General features: G+C 51.3%; 3 protein-coding genes across 3 annotated transcripts; 2 read left to right on the top strand and 1 right to left on the bottom strand.

Moving 5' to 3' along the window:
* Positions 1-117: 117 nt before the first annotated feature.
* Positions 118-7,495, top strand: PtA15_17A37 (uncharacterized protein; the record flags this gene model as incomplete). The annotated part of the gene is made up of 12 exons (XM_053164490.1): positions 118-378; positions 476-614; positions 718-823; positions 894-1,005; positions 1,078-4,779; positions 4,850-5,081; positions 5,146-5,908; positions 6,006-6,091; positions 6,185-6,313; positions 6,424-6,806; positions 6,884-7,133; positions 7,209-7,495. The coding sequence occupies 12 exons, from the start codon at positions 118-120 to the stop codon at positions 7,493-7,495; spliced, it is 6,450 nt and encodes a 2,149-aa protein (XP_053028111.1).
* A 630-nt stretch (positions 7,496-8,125) lies between these two features.
* On the bottom strand, positions 8,126-8,966 carry PtA15_17A38 (uncharacterized protein; the record flags this gene model as incomplete). The annotated part of the gene is made up of 2 exons (XM_053164501.1): positions 8,126-8,616; positions 8,681-8,966. 2 exons carry the CDS (start codon positions 8,964-8,966, stop codon positions 8,126-8,128), a joined length of 777 nt encoding a protein of 258 aa, XP_053028112.1.
* Positions 8,967-13,498: 4,532 nt separating this feature from the next.
* PtA15_17A39 (uncharacterized protein) lies at positions 13,499-17,090 on the top strand (the record flags this gene model as incomplete). The annotated part of the gene is made up of 9 exons (XM_053164512.1): positions 13,499-13,725; positions 13,951-14,434; positions 14,543-14,659; positions 14,789-15,217; positions 15,285-15,636; positions 15,721-15,887; positions 15,955-16,056; positions 16,135-16,595; positions 16,679-17,090. The coding sequence occupies 9 exons, from the start codon at positions 13,499-13,501 to the stop codon at positions 17,088-17,090; spliced, it is 2,751 nt and encodes a 916-aa protein (XP_053028113.1).
* Positions 17,091-17,812: the final 722 nt, after the last annotated feature.

Here is a 17,812-nt window from a genome sequence, read left to right on the forward strand (position 1 = left end):
CTGGTCAGAGTTGTCCAAGCAAGAATGACCTCATTCTCCACGAGAATGACATGGCCAGAGTCCCCGATACCCGAGCCCTCGGGGGTCGGAGTATTACACACTTGTGTTTGTCGATCGATGTTACATAGCTTTTCCATCAACCTCCACCTCACCACCGGCTACGATCAAAACACACTGAATCCTACCGAAGAAATCGTCATGGTCGGGTCTAGGAGTAATGATCCCAGTGGATCGGATCTCAGTCGTTCGGACAATCAACCTAAGCTCGTCGCATTGAATTTCGAGGACCTTGCCACTGAAACTTTGGTCGATCGGGGCGAAATTTGGCTACTACACTGGCTTAAAAATTTGGACTCAAACATCGAGCGGGCTGAAGAAGTTTGTAGTACTTACGGATCCTCCATCGGACTATATTTACAATTGACTAACAGTGTTTCTTCACCCTCTTCAAAAATATTGTGCGACTCTTTTTAAGTCTGCCTTGAAATCACTTCAAGCCCAACTCGAATCTGATCTGATTAGGATCATCACACATGTCGCACCAACTTCACAACCTGCGCCAAAACCTGGAAGGCCCATTAGACATCTTGTTGCACGGATCTTGGTCAAATTGTGTAAGCCATCTGCATCGTTGATCAAATCTCCATCCATCAAACAACCAATCGAACTCAACTAAAAACATATATATATATGTATAAATATATATATTCACAAAAGTTGATAGAGGCGAACGGAGGACCCTCTTTGATGTAATCGCAGCCTTACTCAAAGTGGCTGGTACTGAACCTGCCAAAGGTTTACCGGATAATAAGCTCCATAGAATGTTGGTCCTCATATTTGTGTTCTTAATTTCCCCTATGTTTTTGCTGGACTCAAAATATTTAAATTTGTAGTGCTAGTTTTCACGTCGTCGGCGAACTTATGAAGACGCATGGCTCACAGGTTATGTCACAATTCGCAGAGAGTGTCATGGTTGCAATCAGGGTACTCAAAACAACGACCAACGCAAGTCTTAATCACTTTCGTCTTGTATCCTTACCTTTACTGATCGAGATCTCCTTGATTTATCCCCTCCAGCCGCCCATCCTCCGATCTCAAGCCTTGTTTTGTCTGAATTGCTCGCTAACCGTCGGCTCAAAAACCCTCTCGCCTACCGACAATCTAGGAAGAGAGGTTCTCAAAACACTGAGGTATTCGATGACCGACAAAACGTTTTCTATCGTCCGGGGCAGTGCGGATTGTCTCCTGACTCTTTCAGACAGATCTTTGAATTTGATCAGCTCTCTGAATGATATCGAAGCTTGTCTCGAAATCTGCTTCAAAAGTCTCGAGGGCGTTGATTTCGATACGCGAAGGTCCTTATCAAAACTAATTGCCAGCTTGCTTGCTTCAACTCAAGTCTTCGGATCTGCAGTCACCTCTTCCAATCCTCCTAGTGCACACAACAAAGCCAAGAAGAATAAGGAAAGCCAGGAAGGTGATGAGGAAGATCCATATCCAACGACTATGACAGCTGAAGAAAAAGGGAAGACTCTATTGACACCTGACGAGATGCTTTCACTGCTGAATACTCAATACTGCAAGCCCCATACCTCTCGCCAAGCTCGAAACGGACTGATCGATGCCCAAGCCACTCTCTTCACACTTCTTGGTACCAATTGGGTCGAACAGTTCTATCCCGAAATACTAAATCATATCATCTTCAACATCGGATGCGGCAAATCATCGCCTTACACAAACCCTACACTTTCCATCGCTAGACATGATGCATTGGTATCCCGGAAGCTAGCCAGCATTCTGCTACGCGATGTGATTTCGGTGCGACTTCTTTCTGAACAGGGACAGATCGTCGCGATCCGAGAGATCTCGTCATCCATCATCAACAAATGGCCGGCTTTAATGCCTACTCATCAGCCTCCTAACAAAATCGCTTTGGTGATTGCACTAAACGAAGTGTCTGGTCTATTGAAGCAAGTTGGTTGCGCAACACAGCCTATTCAAGAAGTTCTTTACAATCCACTCATCCGTCTTCTAGGCCATCCCTCATACTCGGTTCAAATCTCTTCAGCTTTGTGCCTTCGAGCGTACTGTCTGGTTGCACCTGGAAAATTGACTAGCACGCTGAATAACGTTTTGGAGCTACTCAACAAGGACTTGTTACATCTAGGCCATCCTGGCGGTCCGTCAGATGCTCACAAACGAGCAATCGGCCATGCGCACGGACTAGCTGCATTAATCACTTTGATTTCATTACGGCCGCTATACGTCTCCTTCGACGTCTCTTCTAAGATCATGTCACTGGCCATCCAATTGCTAAAGGAAAGCGGAGCCCACGAGCTGCATATCTCGATCGTTGAAATTCAAGTCGCATTGATTCTTGTTAGTGCGCTGACTACTCTTGGTCCGAATTTCATGCGACTGCACCTTCCTCAGCTACTTCTGTTGTGGAAGAATGCTCTACCCAAGCCAGCAGCAAGAGATCCAAACACGATTCAATTCCGAAGCGATGCGGAATGGAGTTTCCTCTTGCACCTGCGAGAATGTACCCTTACTTCAATCCTCAGCTTCTTACAACACGATGGGGAAAAGCTGGTGACCCTCGACATTGCTCGTAGAATCGTGATGATGCTGAGTAATGCACTCTCATTCATTTCTGAATTTGAAAAGAAATGCCCACAAGCAGATCAAGAACCAGCTGTTTTCGCTAATTCCAAGTTGGGGTTTGCGCACTGGGAGCTGCTGTTACGAAGGCGCGTTTTTCAATGTTTTACCGCGTTAAGTAAGATATCGATGGCTTCGGTAGAATCACTTCAAATGACACTACTAGAAACCTCACTTGCTTTGTTCGCCGATCCGGAAAAGCACACCGGGTCGTCCGTTCAAGCTGCCATCAGCGCCAGCACTGGCAGTTTCACTAGTGTTTGGGACTCGATCGACGGCTTCAGTTTTGGTGTCACCAGCTTATTGACGGAGAACGGATGTTTGAATGTTGGCGACCAAGGCGATACCAGCATGTCGAATAGTGTCGATAGCTTGATGACTGACTGGCTGAACCGAGATTTGGCTGAAGTTTCAGTGGCTTCCGTCTTACAGCAACCATGCATCGAAAGCAACGAGCATGATTCATTAGTGATTTGCACCCCTCAATCAGTCGATGGACCGGTCCGGGCACTCGGCTCACATGCCACCTTACCTGCTCCGCCCGTTACGACCGCCACAGTTGACGCCGCACTAGAGTTATTTGCACTCTATTTCCCGCTTGTGACGACGAATCAGCAATCAATGCTCATTGATCGTCTTTGCAAATTTAGTCACTCGGCTAAGCTAGAGAAAAACCCCGGAAGAAAGATGGCTATTCTAGTCAACTCGGTGACGGCTATGTTATTGGCAGCAAAATCATGCATGTCATCCGCTTTTTCAGGAAAGTCAAAACACTGGGATCCTGCGGTCGTGAATCTGATGAAGGACATACTCAAAGAGGCACTCGTTCATTCGGACGCGCGTCTGCGTGCCGCTGCTGCTCAAACGTTTGGTCGGGCTTGTGCGCTGGGCGGAAACACGTTCATGTTATCCCAAATTCAACATTGTGTGACTCAAGTTGTCACCAATACTGATCCTGATTCTCGATCCGGGTATGCCTTGGCTTTCAGTCAAATTTACACTCAAGTCGGGTCGCTCTCTGCTGGTGCAACACTCAAGACGGTTGTAGATGTTCTGATGTCTTTGAGTGCCGATCCTCATCCATCAGTTCATTTCTGGGCTCTCAGGGCGTTATCGGAAGTCATTCATACCGCTGGTCTCTCCTACACACCATTTCTGAATTCAACTCTTGGAATGGTGGTTAGACTCTACTGTAGTGACTCTCACGAGCTTGAATCAGGTGGCGTTGGTTATGTCAACTTGCGAGCCAGTCTACCGAGTTATCAAAACTTTTGCAAGATCTTGAATGCTATCATCGGAGTCTTGGGTCCTGAACTGTCCAGTTCTGGAAAGTCCAAAACGTTAATTCAACTCTTGAACGAAGAACTGAACGAAGAAATCGACGAAGGAATTAAGGTGGAAGCTTTGAAGTCCATTCAGCACTTTATGATGTTTTCAATCGAATCAATCAATCTTCAGAAGCTTGTCCAAACCCTACTTAAGCATCTATCATCCAATCGAAGGACTTTGAAAGTTGCATCAATCAATTCGATATACCAGCTAGTCCAAAAGAATGCAATGGTGATGTCAAAGTTAGGTGGCGACAAATTGGTGGTAAACTTATTTTCGATATTGGATGATGATCCTACGATCGAAGGGGTGCGGCATTCGATTAAAAGTTGGCTGAGACAAACGGCCGATTCGAATCCGTCTGCATGGATTGACTTGTGTATGCGAATCATCTCACGAACCACTGCAGCTCAAGCATCGGTAGTTCATGAAGTTGGACCGACGGCGATGATGTTCATCGATGAAGAGTCACAAGGACTTGATCTTGGGCAAGATACATCGGGCTCTAGCAGTAATCACCACAACAAAGTCAGGGCGACCACGTCTCGTTGGCGAACTCAGCTCTTTGCCCTGCAATGCTTGCGCGAAGTCTTCCTCACCGTCATCAGGAGTAAAAAGGTCGAACATTTCAGCGTCCAAGCTGCTAAATCCAAAGGCTTTTCTACGAACTTCAAGCAGTTGATGTTTTGTCGAGTTTCTGATTTGATCAAAATGGCCTTCACCGCTTCGACGGCTAACATCATGGAAATCAGGCTGGAAGGCTTAAACGTTTTGCGTGACGTGATTGAGGTAAAGAAGCTTCCCTGTCCCTAAATAATCTGTCTGAACAAGTTAAACTAATCCCTCCTTTTCTTCGCAGAACTTCAAAAGATCAACCGACCTGGATTTCGATGATTCTCCATTACTAGAGCAACACCAAGCACCGATCGCGGCCGCTCTCACTCCGGCCTTTTCGAACGACTCTTTCCCAGAAGTTTTGGCATCTGCGATTCAAGTATGTGCTGTGTTTGTTGGCTCGGGTGTGGTGAAGGAAATCGATAAGATGGGTAGGATATTAAAGCTGTTAACTTCGGCTCTAGAAAGCTGTAGAGGTTAGTCGTTGTATATGTTTCCGTTTCCTGCAATTTTGAGATTGATTGTTCTTCCAACCCACAGAATCGGAAATCACTTCACTCGGGGAAATGAAAGACTTTAGTGCAACGGCATCGATTATGATCAAGACGGCTGTTTATGCGGCATGGGCGGAATTCCAAGTGATTTCGATCCATCAAGCGTATCTGAGCCAGGTGATAACACCACATCTGGCTTTGCTGTGTCCACTCTGGGTAGCCTCTTTGAGGGAATACGCACGCCTGAAATCGGACGAAGATTCCAGTTCAAATTCAGCCTCTCCATCCCTGACAGTCGATAACTTACAAGGAGGCTTATACCGAGAGATTTCTTTGCCTTACTACGAGAATGCGTGGCTCAAAATGATGAAGGCTACTGCTTCACTGATCAAAGCCAAAAATCCTATCATTCTTCAAGCTTTCGATGGAGTCGATCTGTCAAATCCTGAACAGCAGTCCAAATCAGTGGAGCCTCGTACGGAACCCGCGCTGTATTTCCACGTCTTACTCGGATTAGTTTATGAAGCAGCAGCAACGACGGCGTCGATTGGCACAGAAGATCCATCCTCGATCACCACTCAAACAATGGAAACCGCCTTGTTCTCCTTGGATGCTCTTCTTCAAATAGAGGTCGTTGGATCCGAAGGGCTTCAGAAAGATAATGCGGTCTTTGGAGAGATCTGTAACTTGTGTTATCGACTCACCGCTACCGAATCCGCACGTGTTCAAGTCTTGGTCGTCCGTTGTATCATGCAACTCGCTCATAGTTCGACCGGCTCAGGTCCAGTTGAATACAATTCTCAAGCAGAGTGAGAATACTCATTTTTTCCTCTCATGCTGGAGTCTATTCTCATTGACTGATTCACTTGTCTTTCTCATCTTTTTTCGGGCGGTCTCCGTCCGAAGGTTGCAACTCAATCAATGTCTCAGGGTTATCGTTCAAGTCCTAATTAATTCGAACCCTGGAATGTCTTCGATGGCGGCTTCTAAAGGTGGGCAGCAGATTTTATCCATCCTTTCTCAACATGCCTCCTAAGCATATGCAGCCTTTTGATCTGACCGATTAATTTTACATTTGTTGGAAGCTCGGAAAAGTCCGGTCAATTATGCAGCTCTAGTCATTGCTGCTTTCACTGCTTGTGCTGATTTGGCCGATAGAAGTACCCCGTCCAGTCGTGAACAGGTTTATGGAGTACTGCTAGGTCTATACAGTGGTAAATTATATTTCCCTTGAATAGACAAAGACCCTTTGCAAACCTCCAAATTGACCGCTTTTCTTGAAATGTTAACTTTATGCGTCTACCTACTATTTGCTCATAACTAGAGAGCTTGAAGGATGACTGTAGTGGTAGTAGTAGCTCGGCCGTGGCTGACCTAGCAGGACCTACCTTGCCGGCGCTGAAATTGCTGATCGAAAGGGCATTTTCAAATGCTGCTAGGGCTGACAGTGAACAATCGAAACCCACTGATTCCAAGATTTTAATCCACGTGTTACATGGGTTCATCACACAAACTCTTCAAAATATTGAAGATGCTTCTCGGAAACTTGAAGAAAAAAGTGCGGCAACAGCGATGAAGCTTCGTAATAATCTTCTCGCATGTGTTCTCGTCTTCACGTCCATTTCTCCTGAGGTTCAAATCAGTCAAAAAGCCCTCGAAGAATATTGCTCAATTATATCCAAATTGTTTTTGAATGACTCAACGGAGGTGAGCCATTTCTTTTCGAAAGCTAGAATTCAAGATACTGACCACAATCTCTTATGGCGTCACAATGAAACAAATAGATCGGAGCAACAGCCTTACATTGTTCGAAATCGTTGATTCTTAACAACAAGCGGGGCTTTCCTTCTTCGATCACACAAGTGGCTTTAACACGCCTATTACCCAGCTATTACGAATTGGTCTTCAAAGTCTCTCAACCGAATGTTGATGAGCAGCAACAACAGCGGAAGGTAGAACCCATTCGAATTTCAATGGTGGCCGAAGTCCTCAAGATCTTTTCTGGGATCGTTGGCTTGCTCCCATCTGAAAAACGTGAGTTTTATTTCTGTTGCATATTGATTTGGGCAGGAGTTAAACTGGTAAAAAGGAATGTCTGGAAATCCGTAGGACAACAAGCGCTAGTAATCTTCCTGCCCCTCTATCTGAAAGTGATCGAGTCCGAAGGATTACCAGAGTTACGAAAGATGGGGATCTCGTTAGTCTTGCAACTGGCCTCGACTGACCCGGTTAACTTCAAACAGGCAATGAATTGTCTCGAGGCCGACCAGAAATCAAGCCTCGAATCTGCCCTCAGAGGCTCTATTAACACCACCAAAGTCTCTTCTTCTGGCACCGATGGAGTCACATCGTCCAATCCCGCGATCCCTTCTATCGAACTTAAGAGCTTCGGTTAACCATTCTCTTTCTTCATTCTTTCCATTTAGAGTTTTTTTTCCCTTTGCAATCTCATGGGTCCCTTTTACTTCTTGCTCTCTCGCCCTCTCTTTGTATGTTGCATCCCTGTATATATGTTTGAGGACGAACACACAGTCAAAGCAAAAAAAAAACGAAATTGATGACTGCTTGTAAGTATATCTGCATTGTTGATTTCTCTCTCTTTCATTTTCTTTCATTGCCATGTGTTGAAATATTCCTTCCTTGAAGTCTCTCTCCTATTTTGATTGGTCATACGTATCAACTATGGCTCTCCAACTTATTGCAGCATACCGCGCGTGAATTCACAGATTACTCAAGCAGACACTTGACAGTCGCTGCAAAGAAGGTTTTATGTCTTCATGGCATATTCTGTTATGACTCAATGTGGCTGAACTTTGAGAAGTCCGAACATACAAGATTTGCCAACTACCACACAAATTTGCCTGCTACATAAGTATTGTCTTTTGCTTAAAGCTTGGACTATTTCTCAAATTTTCTGGTTTTCTTGACGGAGGGCAATGCCCTATTGTTCATATCCCTCCGCATGTTGCATCTCCACCACCCGGTGTCTGATTAGAATATTTGTGGAGTAGTAGATAGATCACCGGCTATTCTTGGTTTGCTGGTCCTGGGGGCGACGGCTTTCCGGATGGGTCCCCGTTCTCAGCTCCTGGGGGCGCCGGCTTTCCGGATGGGTCCCCGTTCTCAGCTCCAGGGGGCGACGGCTTTCCGGATGGGTCCCCGTTCTCAGCTCCTGAATGCGCATGTTGAGTATTTCCGTCGTTATTCATGCTGCCGGGTGAGTTCTGAGCGATCAGACTGCGAGTGAGCCCGTATCCGAGAAGGCCCCCGACACCTACGGCAAGCGGGATACCGACGCCTATCCCAAGACCAGCGGCTCCGACGCTTTGGAGAACCGAGCAGACGCTGCCCGCTCCAACCGAACCACCATAGGACGCCATCAAGGCCGCAGCTGGAGTTCCGGCGACGATGCCCTCAGCACCAAATCCTGCAGCCGCAACGGATGCTTGAACGACGGCAGGGCCGCTGAGAGCTCCCAGAGCAGTGCCGCATCCAGCTATGATGCCGTTAGAGTTGCCTGTGTTGTAAAAATCAAGTCCAGGTGAGTTTGATTTCAGTATCGTCCGTTGCTGCATGCTTACCGTCCGAGGCCTTGGGTTCGACCTTGCAGCGGATATTTTTGTCGGGAGAGAAGCCGGCTATTTCCTTCAATAATGTGGATGGTTCGTGCTCGGCGCTGTCGATTTGAGTGTCGCCAACGTACATCCCCAGAAGTGAAACGTTTCTCTTTTCAATTTCGAGGACGACCAGGTTCCTGAGGTCGGCCACGGTCGCAGTCTCCAAGCTGACAGTGATCTCAAACTGGAAGGGTGCGGTCTGCCCGCGCGAAGTCGGCAGGTCTCCGAAGCATTGGACGGTGGAAGGCATTTTGTCTGGGTTTCTATGATTGTTTCGATAAGTGGTTGCTGTTTGGCTGATATCAGATGTTGGCGGCCAAGCTTTGATTCGGTCGTGCCCCAGTGTATTTAAAGGGAATAAAAATGTGTGATTGACACCAGCACATGACAGAAAGATATATCCTTTGTTCTCCTCTCAAGTTGATATCGGGAGGGAACGAGAAGCATCAACAAGGGGAGATTGGCATTGCAGAAGAATGGAAGTTAATGGTACATGACAGTCAAAATATTCTAACATCTATCTTTGCCATTGGGGGTAATTTTTGGAAGATGTTTGAAGATGGCTAGAAACGGCTGTGGTCAAGATGGGCAAGGCCTCCACACAGCCCTTCTAAATATAACATAAACATGCTGGGGTGCCAAATCCAAAGCTCGCAAAACGGTCTCGCGCCTCGCTCTTGGACCAGGGATGATTGGTGGGGGTCGCCGGTGTGATTGCAAACACCTTGTGGGTTACTAACTTTTGCCCAACCTCCTATCAAACCAGAGTGGCCGGGTTTGCTGGGAACTTGGTCGGACTCGCCAGAAATGCATGTGGCACAAGCAGCCTTGCACTCGAACATGACACAGTCCCTGGAGACTTTGGGCTGACATTGCAAAGCAAGCCTCCTTAGACCCTAGCTATTTTGGGGTACTTGGTTTATTTTTTCTACAGCTCACCTATCACACGCGCTCCCATGTGATTACATAGCTCAATGTCAACAGAAGATGCTGGAGAAAAGAGTAGCAATCACTCCATCTCCAATGATCCCCTCTACATTTAATGTAGAGAGAACTGGAACTGTGGAAACTGGGGTGCTGAGCACAGACCTTTTCTAGCTGTGTAAAATCCAAAGTTTGGGTGTTTTTGATGTTTTTTTTTTTTTTTTTTTTTTTGGAGTGAATGATGTGAGATGCCTCAAGTTCTCCATGTTGGACAGAAACAAGCCAATCCTCAACCTCAGAATCCAATTTAATCACTCAAAAGTTTTGGAAGCAAGAAATTATGCACTTTTGGAAATTCCACCCACCAAAATCTATAAGAATCTGGCTGCCCCCGCAAAAAGAGTGATGCAAGTCCCTCCTGCTGAGGGCTGTTGGAGGCTTGCTTTGTAAGACACCCCCCCCCCCCCCCCCCCCCCGCAGCAGTGAGGGACTTGATTACACCACCCAGTCACTCAAATGTTGAACTAATGTTTGTCCCAAACATTTGCCCAACTTGTTTGGCCGGGTGACAAACATTGGTCCCTTTTTCATGTTGTGCTCAAAGGGGAACAATCCGTGAACTGGCTTGTCCAACCAGTCTTCAACATTTTTCATTCACCAAAGCAAGCCCATAAATATGCAAGCTTGACTGAGCCTCTCCAACAAGACTCAAAGCAGCTTACGTGTAAAGTCAGGGTCATGGCCTGAGAAGAATGGGATTTCTGCAATATGTTGTTGTATTTTGAATTCAGCATCCTGTAGCACCTACAAGTAAGCATACTATAAAGGAATAAAAATGGGGCAAGTGGAGCCTACCTTATTGCCCATCATTCTTAAAAAAAACTGTGTCAAAAGTGGCATTATTGAGGTTTCTGAATGTGTTCCAAGAAACCCATTTTTAGGCCCCGTTTGGAGCCAATATAAATATAGGTGACATAATCATTTGTAAATTCAGTAAAAAATACAAAACTCAACATAAAGAATCCAATTTTTTTTTGTAGGAAACCTACAGTACTGGTCTCATCAACTATGAAGTCAGATTTAACTGATTCAGCCATCTTCAGCACCATAATACCATTATATTGCTTTGTTTTGGTCAAAAGTGATATAATGGTACTACAGTACTGAATATGGCTGAATCAGTTGAATCTGGCTTCATAATTGAAGAGAACAGTATTTTAGGTTGCCTAGAAAAAATATTTGGAGGCTTTATGTTGAATTTTGTAGTTTTCACTGAATTAACCAATGATTATATCACCTATATTTATATTGGCTCCAAACAAAGCCTTAGTCTCTGGAGGGGATTTGAGGGTTGTGAAAGGGGGGTGATGGTGGTCTGCCCCCACAAGCAATCTGCAATTCCTGTGACATATTGGCTAAATTTACAAGTGATTTCAACCTGATTGATGGCCTTTTTTGCAGTTTGAAAATGTCAGAATATGTAGGAAATCCTCAGGATTCTTAAGGTGCCATTGGCTTCTCAAATTATGGAGGTGTTGTGGTTCATCTGATGGGTTTTACGGGAGGGTGCTTGAGTTGCACCCCGCAAGCACAGGAGGGACTTGTGTCAAGTTTGGTAAATCCAATATTGCAGCAGTGCAGCCTGTTGCAGGCACCTGAGCAAAAAGATGGCAGGATTCAACTCCACAACATCAGGAGGCACATCCTGGCTATGAGGCGCTCTAACCAATATAGCAGGCCAAATATGCATTGGAGGGCCCCCATAGACACTAGATTGCCTTGAAGTGTGGCCCAATTGTCCAGCTGTGACAAAAGCAGACACTAAACATTGGGGAAATCTTTGTCCAGCCTGTTTCAACCAAGGCCTTGAGCCCCAGAGGCAAGGTGAATTTGTTTGTGCAATACACTCTCTGATCAAGGATTGGCTGGACAAACCAACACCAATCACAGAAAGTGAACTGGCAGTGTAGGGTTGCCTTGCACTGCACAGCAGAATGTGTGGATCCAATCACAGAGGGCCAGGCTCACCCATGAGTTTTGGGCTGACCTGTTGGGTCTGGGGCTGGGCTTGGATCGGCTTTTGCCTCCAAAACTGAAATTCAACCCAACAAACCACAGCCCCGCCCTGGTTTGTGGGGCAACCATGTTAGATTTTGGGTTGAGCTGCTGACCCAGCTACAGAGCTGCCCTGCTGGCGGGCAACCCTGAAACAAGCCACTCAATGCAAATCACTAATTTTCAGGGGCGCTCCTCCCAATCTGTGGTTTGCGGGGGGCTGGGGGCGTCAGCACTAGATTCTTTTCTCAGCAAACACAGTGTGGTCCAGCTTTGAATCCAGATTTATTCACCATGCCTGCAAGGTGCCACACCCAACCATCAGGCCCCCTCAAGTGCAAGAAGCGTGTTCTCTTGATATTAATGCTGGTATGCCCCATCCCATGCCAACTGATCACAAACAAAAGTTGCCTGAATATGAAGACAAAATTGAGATGGCCAGTGGACCCAGTCAAACAGACACTGGCCTCCTTTTGTATGCCTTAACGCTGCCAGCATATTTGGCTGGGATGAGATCATCCCAGCTTAACTGGGATGCACTCAACCAATTTGAAATGGGTTGATCTTGACCAATGTAATGTGATACCAAGGGCGGGGGCACCTTGGATTTATATTTCATCAGTCGAGATCTGATCAACCAAGTTTAAATTGGTTGAGTTCATCCCAGTTTAACTTGGATAACCTCAACCCTTATGCTGGCAGTGAGCTTCTGCCTTGTTTCCCTAAGGCTTCCCAAATCTTCTGGAAGCTCTCCTTGACCTCTTTTCTCTCAATCTTCTGCTCACACGCACTTGTGTTTGTCATGTTGTCTTATGGTCATGTACGCTTTGCCTACTACCTAGTAGACTTTGATTCATGGTGAGATTAGACTGTTGAATTTCCATTATGTTCTCTGATATGTGTGCACTCTGCTTGTGACAGTCTAGATGTTATGTATGTTCTTTCTAGAAGATTCTATGGCTTTCTGTTCAATATACTTCTCTCCCCCAATTCAGCCCTGTGTATCTAGTCTACTTCAACATGTAGCCTAGCCCTGAGCAATCACATCATTGGCTGATCTTCCTCTTCTTCTCTGCTTCATCCTCTGCGCCACATCTGGTGAGCACCCCAACCTCTTGAGCCTCTGGGCTTCTCTCTGAGTTTTCACATCTGAGTTTGTGCGTCCAACAGTCCAGATCCCAACACTTGCACACCTTCAACAAGAATTACACCATAAAAACTATACAAGCTCTTAAACCCACTCAACTCAGCCCCAAAAGAAGTGTCAAACAGCACACGCAACAGGAGATTTGGAGCTAATTCCAATCCAGTGGGGAAGGTCTGTTTAGCGTTTTTGAATGTTGATACAGATATTAAAGAGAAGAGATGTAGGGCTTGCTAAAAGTGTGTGGGGAACAAAATAGCTCTGGATCAGACACCACATGAGCAATGCAGCACTTTTGAATCACAAACCAAGCAGACTTTGGTCCAAGTTTTGAAAATTTTGACTGCATTGAATCAGTGTTTTTTTTTTTTCAGCAAGCGATGTTGTGTGATCTTCTGACCAAGATGGTGGTGACTGACAAGCAATCATTCAGATTCGTCAGTTACATAACCAGCATGAAAGACTGATGTGTCACTTATTAAGAACCAGTTTTGAGTGATCTGAGCCCGCTTCTGAAGAAGTGAGTATGTAGTGATCTTGTTTGAGGGGGTTTGTAGTTCGGGTGTTCGGGTGTGTCCCGGTGCTGTTCCGGGGGCTGGTTAAATGGGCTGGTGCAGTGGTGGGGGTGGGGTCGTTTCCGTTTACCGTCTTCCGGCGAGATGGCCGACAGCGAGCGGCCCTTCCAGCACAGACACACCCCGCCAGCACCCCCAGTCCCGCCGAGGCCAAGCAGAACACTCCCCCAGCTGCCGCCGACGACCCCAAAACCACCGCCCAAGCCACCCAGGCCCCGCCAGCGCAGCCACACCACGGCAGCCGAGCAGCAGCCACCCCCACAACCACCACCCAAACCACCGCCCAAACCACCCAAGCCCCACCCCGCCGGGCCACGCGCATACACCCCCCACAAACGAACCTCGATCGCATTCCCCAGCAGCCACCGAACACCCCCCAGCTACGACTCAGACGACGACGACACCGAAGAGGAGGAGGAGGAGGAGGAGGAGGAGGAGGAGGACTACCAGCCATACGGCTCATGCCCGCCCCCGCCCCTCCCGCCCCAGCTCAGCCCAACCCCAGCCCGCCCCCTCTCCCGGGCACTCTCCGGCAGCTGGCTCGACTCCCCGCTCAGCCACCCCCACTCCCCCCCGCCCAGGAACGAGCAGCAGCAACCCCGGCTGCAGGAGATGCCCGACCCCACCTTCGCCAACCGCCGCCCGCCCACGCTCAACCCGCCCGTCGCCATCCCCGTCGCCGCCCAGTTCTCCGCCTGGGCCCTCCGCGGAAACTGGCTGTGCACCGGCCACCACTCCCTGCGCCTCTGGCACACCGCCTCCGGCGACTGTCTCGCCCACGTCAGCGCCCTCCAGGACATCAAGATCACCGCCATGGAGTTCAAGGCCGCGCCCAGACCCGCCCAGCGCGCCGACCCGGACCGCTTCGTCTGGTGCGGCACCAAGGACGGCCAGCTCTTCGAGTTCGACTGTCTCGAGCGCAGGATCGTCGACTCCCGCGCCGCCCTCCACTCCTCCGCCGTCGTCGGCCTCTTCCGATGCAAGGAGGGCGGGATGTGCTCGCTGGACGAGAGCGGCAAGGCCCAGATCTGGGCCTCCTCCTCCTCCTCCCCCGGGCCCTCCTCCTCCTCCTCCTCCTCACCCCCCGCTTCATCCCCCGTCCGCATCTCCGCCGCCCCCCGCACCCAGCGCGTGGCCGAAAAGACCACGTTCGCCAAGATGGTCTCGCACCGTCTATGGACCTCGTCGGGGCCCTCGGGCTCCAAGACCGCCCCCCTGGCCGCCCAGCGCGGACCCACGATCAGGGTGTACGACCCGGACCCCTCCTCGGCGTGGACGGCGACGCCGCGGCCGCTGGCGATCCCGGACTCGGTCGTCGGCCGGGCCGCCGTCGGCGCCGTCTGCGCCGCCGCCGTCGTGCCCTCGCGCCCCGAGCTGGTCTATCTGGGCCACGACTCCGGCCACGTGTCCGTCTGGGAAACCGCCCCCAAACAACCCTCCTCGTCCCCCGCCGCCGGCGGGCCCAACGACTTCGGAAGGGCCCACGAAGCGGCCGACGACGCCATCCGGTTCAGGAAGATCGTCAAGCTCTCCAACTACCAGATCACCGCCATGGAGGGCGTCACCAAGTACCTCTGGGTCGGCTTCCGCACCGGCACCGTCTTCGTCTACGAGCCCGAGATCCACCCCGAACCGGCCCGCTCCAGCCTCGCCCCAACTAGCCCCGTTCCCCCCCGCACGCTCGGGCCCCAGAGGCCGCCCCCTCTCGATCCTGCCAGGTCTTGGAAGGTGCTTAAGGTGTGGCAGGCGCACAAGGAGGCCGTGCTCAAGATCATTGTCGATCCGTCGCTGCTGTGGGACGAGGTCAGTCGGCGTCCACTCCCTCTTTCTTCCTTCTCGTACTGACGATCTTGGGACGGGACGGGTGCAGGTGGGCAAGCTGCACGTGGCGACGACGAGCACGGACTGGCGGGTGAAGCTGTGGGACGGGACGATGTCGGTGGACTGGCTGGCGGCGGAGATGCGCAAGCGGCAGAGCGAGTACTGCACCTACCGGCCCATCACCGCCCTCCTCTGTTCCTGGAACGTCGACGCCTGTAAGCCGAACGACCTCGCCGGAACCTGCGATAACCTGAACTTCTTGGAGGACGTGCTCCGCTCTGCCGGCCCCTCGACGCCGGAGAAATCCCACAACGACCAGCGCCCGTCGGCCTCTACTCCCGACCTCATCGTCTTCGGCTTCCAGGAAATGATCGACCTGGAGAACAAGAAGCTCACCGCGAGTCCGTCTTTCCTCTCTCTCTCTCCATCGCCTCTGCCAGCGCCGCCAGACCCCACGCTGACTTGGGCCGTTTTTTTTTTTGTAGAGACCGTGCTCCTGGGCGGGCGCAAGAAGGCGGCCGGGACGGAGAAGCTGTCGGACTCGGTCTCCCAGGTCTACCGCAAATGGCACGACAAGCTCGTCGCCACCGTCCGCACCTTCATGCCCCCGGACGACCCCTACGTGGTCATCCACACCGAGAACTTGGTCGGCGTGAGTCTCCTCCTCCTCCTCCTGTTTCCTGGGGGAAGAAGGGCTGACGTGAGGAGGACGCGGACAGCTGTTTACGTGCGTGTTCGTCAAGTCGTCGGAGCGCGCTAAGATGCGCGACATCGCGGTGACCACGGTGAAGACGGGGATGAAGGGCCGATACGGCAACAAGGTACTTTCCAGAGACAGATGTGTGCGTCTGAGCAGGGGGAGCTGAAGCTTGGTGTGTGTGTGTGTTGTGTGGTGACAGGGCGCGATCCTGGCCCGCCTGGTCATCGACGACTCATCGATCTGCTTCATCAACTGCCATCTCGCGGCAGGGCAGAAGCACGTGCGGCAGCGGAACTCGGACCTGATCGACATCCTGGAGGAGAAGTCGTTCTTCCCGGACGCGCCGGAGCGGCCTGCGAGCAGCCAGCCCGCCCCGTGCTCGTCGACGGCGGGGGAGCTGGGCGGATGCAGCGAGGTGTATGTGGGGGGCGGGACGGGGGCGGCGATCGCCGACCACGAGATCTGCTTCCTCCAGGGCGACCTCAACTACCGCATCGACGCCGACCGCGACACCGTCATCCGGGCCATCGCCGCCGGCCACCATCGCCAGCTGCTCGCCTTCGACCAGCTCCTCCTCGAGAAGTCCCGCAACCCCCTCTTCAGACTCCGCGCCTTCAACGAGCCCCCTATCCGCTTCCATCCCACCTACAAATACGACCCGTGAGTCCTTCCCCTCTCTCTCTCTCTGTGTGTGTGTGGGTGTAAGGGGCTGATGGGTGTGTGTGTGTGTGGGGGGACAATAGGGGCACGCATATGTACGACTCGTCCGAGAAGGCCAGGGTGCCCGCCTGGTGCGACCGGATCCTGTACCGGACGCCGACGGAAGACAGCGACACGCTCTCGCCGCCGACGCTCTACATCCAAGCGGCGGCGCCGGGCTCGCCGCGGCCCGCCCCGTCCTTCCCGGTGCCCTCGCCGCTGCTCGCCCCGCCCTCGGCAGCCGAAGACCCCGGCCCGATCGTCGTCCCGCTCGACTACCGCAGATACGAGGTCAACATCTCCGACCATCGCCCCGTCTCCGCCGCCTTCCGCGTCCGCGTCAAGGCCGTCGTCCCCGGCCTTAAGCGCCGCACTAGGGACATCGTCGCCGACAAGTGGCGCGCCCAGCGCGCCCTCATCCTCGCCCACTCCCGCTCGTATTACGCCGACTTCTAGCAGGTCGGGTGGCTCGGGGGCTTGTTGTGTATCCTTTTCGTGTACTCGTTATTCAGAGCTGCTTGTGTACTGTGTGTACTGTGTGTGCTCTGAACTCGGCCGCGTCTGTGGGCCCGTGTGTGCGCTTTGGAGCGCGCGCGGGGCGGCGCCGGGGCCGGGTGTGCTGAGCCCGCCGGCGGCCACGCTCGTCCCGCCAGGCAAGGAAGGAACACGGGGAAGCCCGGGTGCTGCGCGCTGCGCCGCCGATGGGCCCCTCCGAGGCCCTCCGTGGCCGGCCGCGGCCACTCTCTCGACACGGCTTGTCCTGCTTGCAACTGCCCCCCCTCTCGCTCTTCCTTCGCATCCGCTCGGCTACTATTCAATGTGCCAGCCCCGGGCTGGAAGGCTGCGTTGGCCGGGTGGCTTCCGGGCTGACAACCCCGAGAGGGCTGTCGGCCCGCCAGAGGCTTGAGAGTTCAGCCCTGGTTTGTTAACCGGAGGCTAGCCCGGCACCAAATCCGGGCGGCCGATCAGGCTCGGTCGGGTCCACTCGCCTCAGCCCGGCAGCTTCACCCGACCCCGGGCTCGTCCGATCCTTTCTCCGGTCGTGGTGCTTCTCCCACGGCTCGCTTGCGGCGCACCACTGGCCTGGGAACGGCCCCTTCAAAGATATCTAGCCGGCGGCATAGTCGCCGGCATCCGTCTTCGGCCGCTCGCTCCATGAACTGTCCATCCCAAGCGCC

Source organism: Puccinia triticina, chromosome 17A, assembly GCF_026914185.1.
Source record: "Puccinia triticina chromosome 17A, complete sequence".
Classification (NCBI taxonomy): Eukaryota; Fungi; Basidiomycota; class Pucciniomycetes; order Pucciniales; family Pucciniaceae; genus Puccinia; species Puccinia triticina.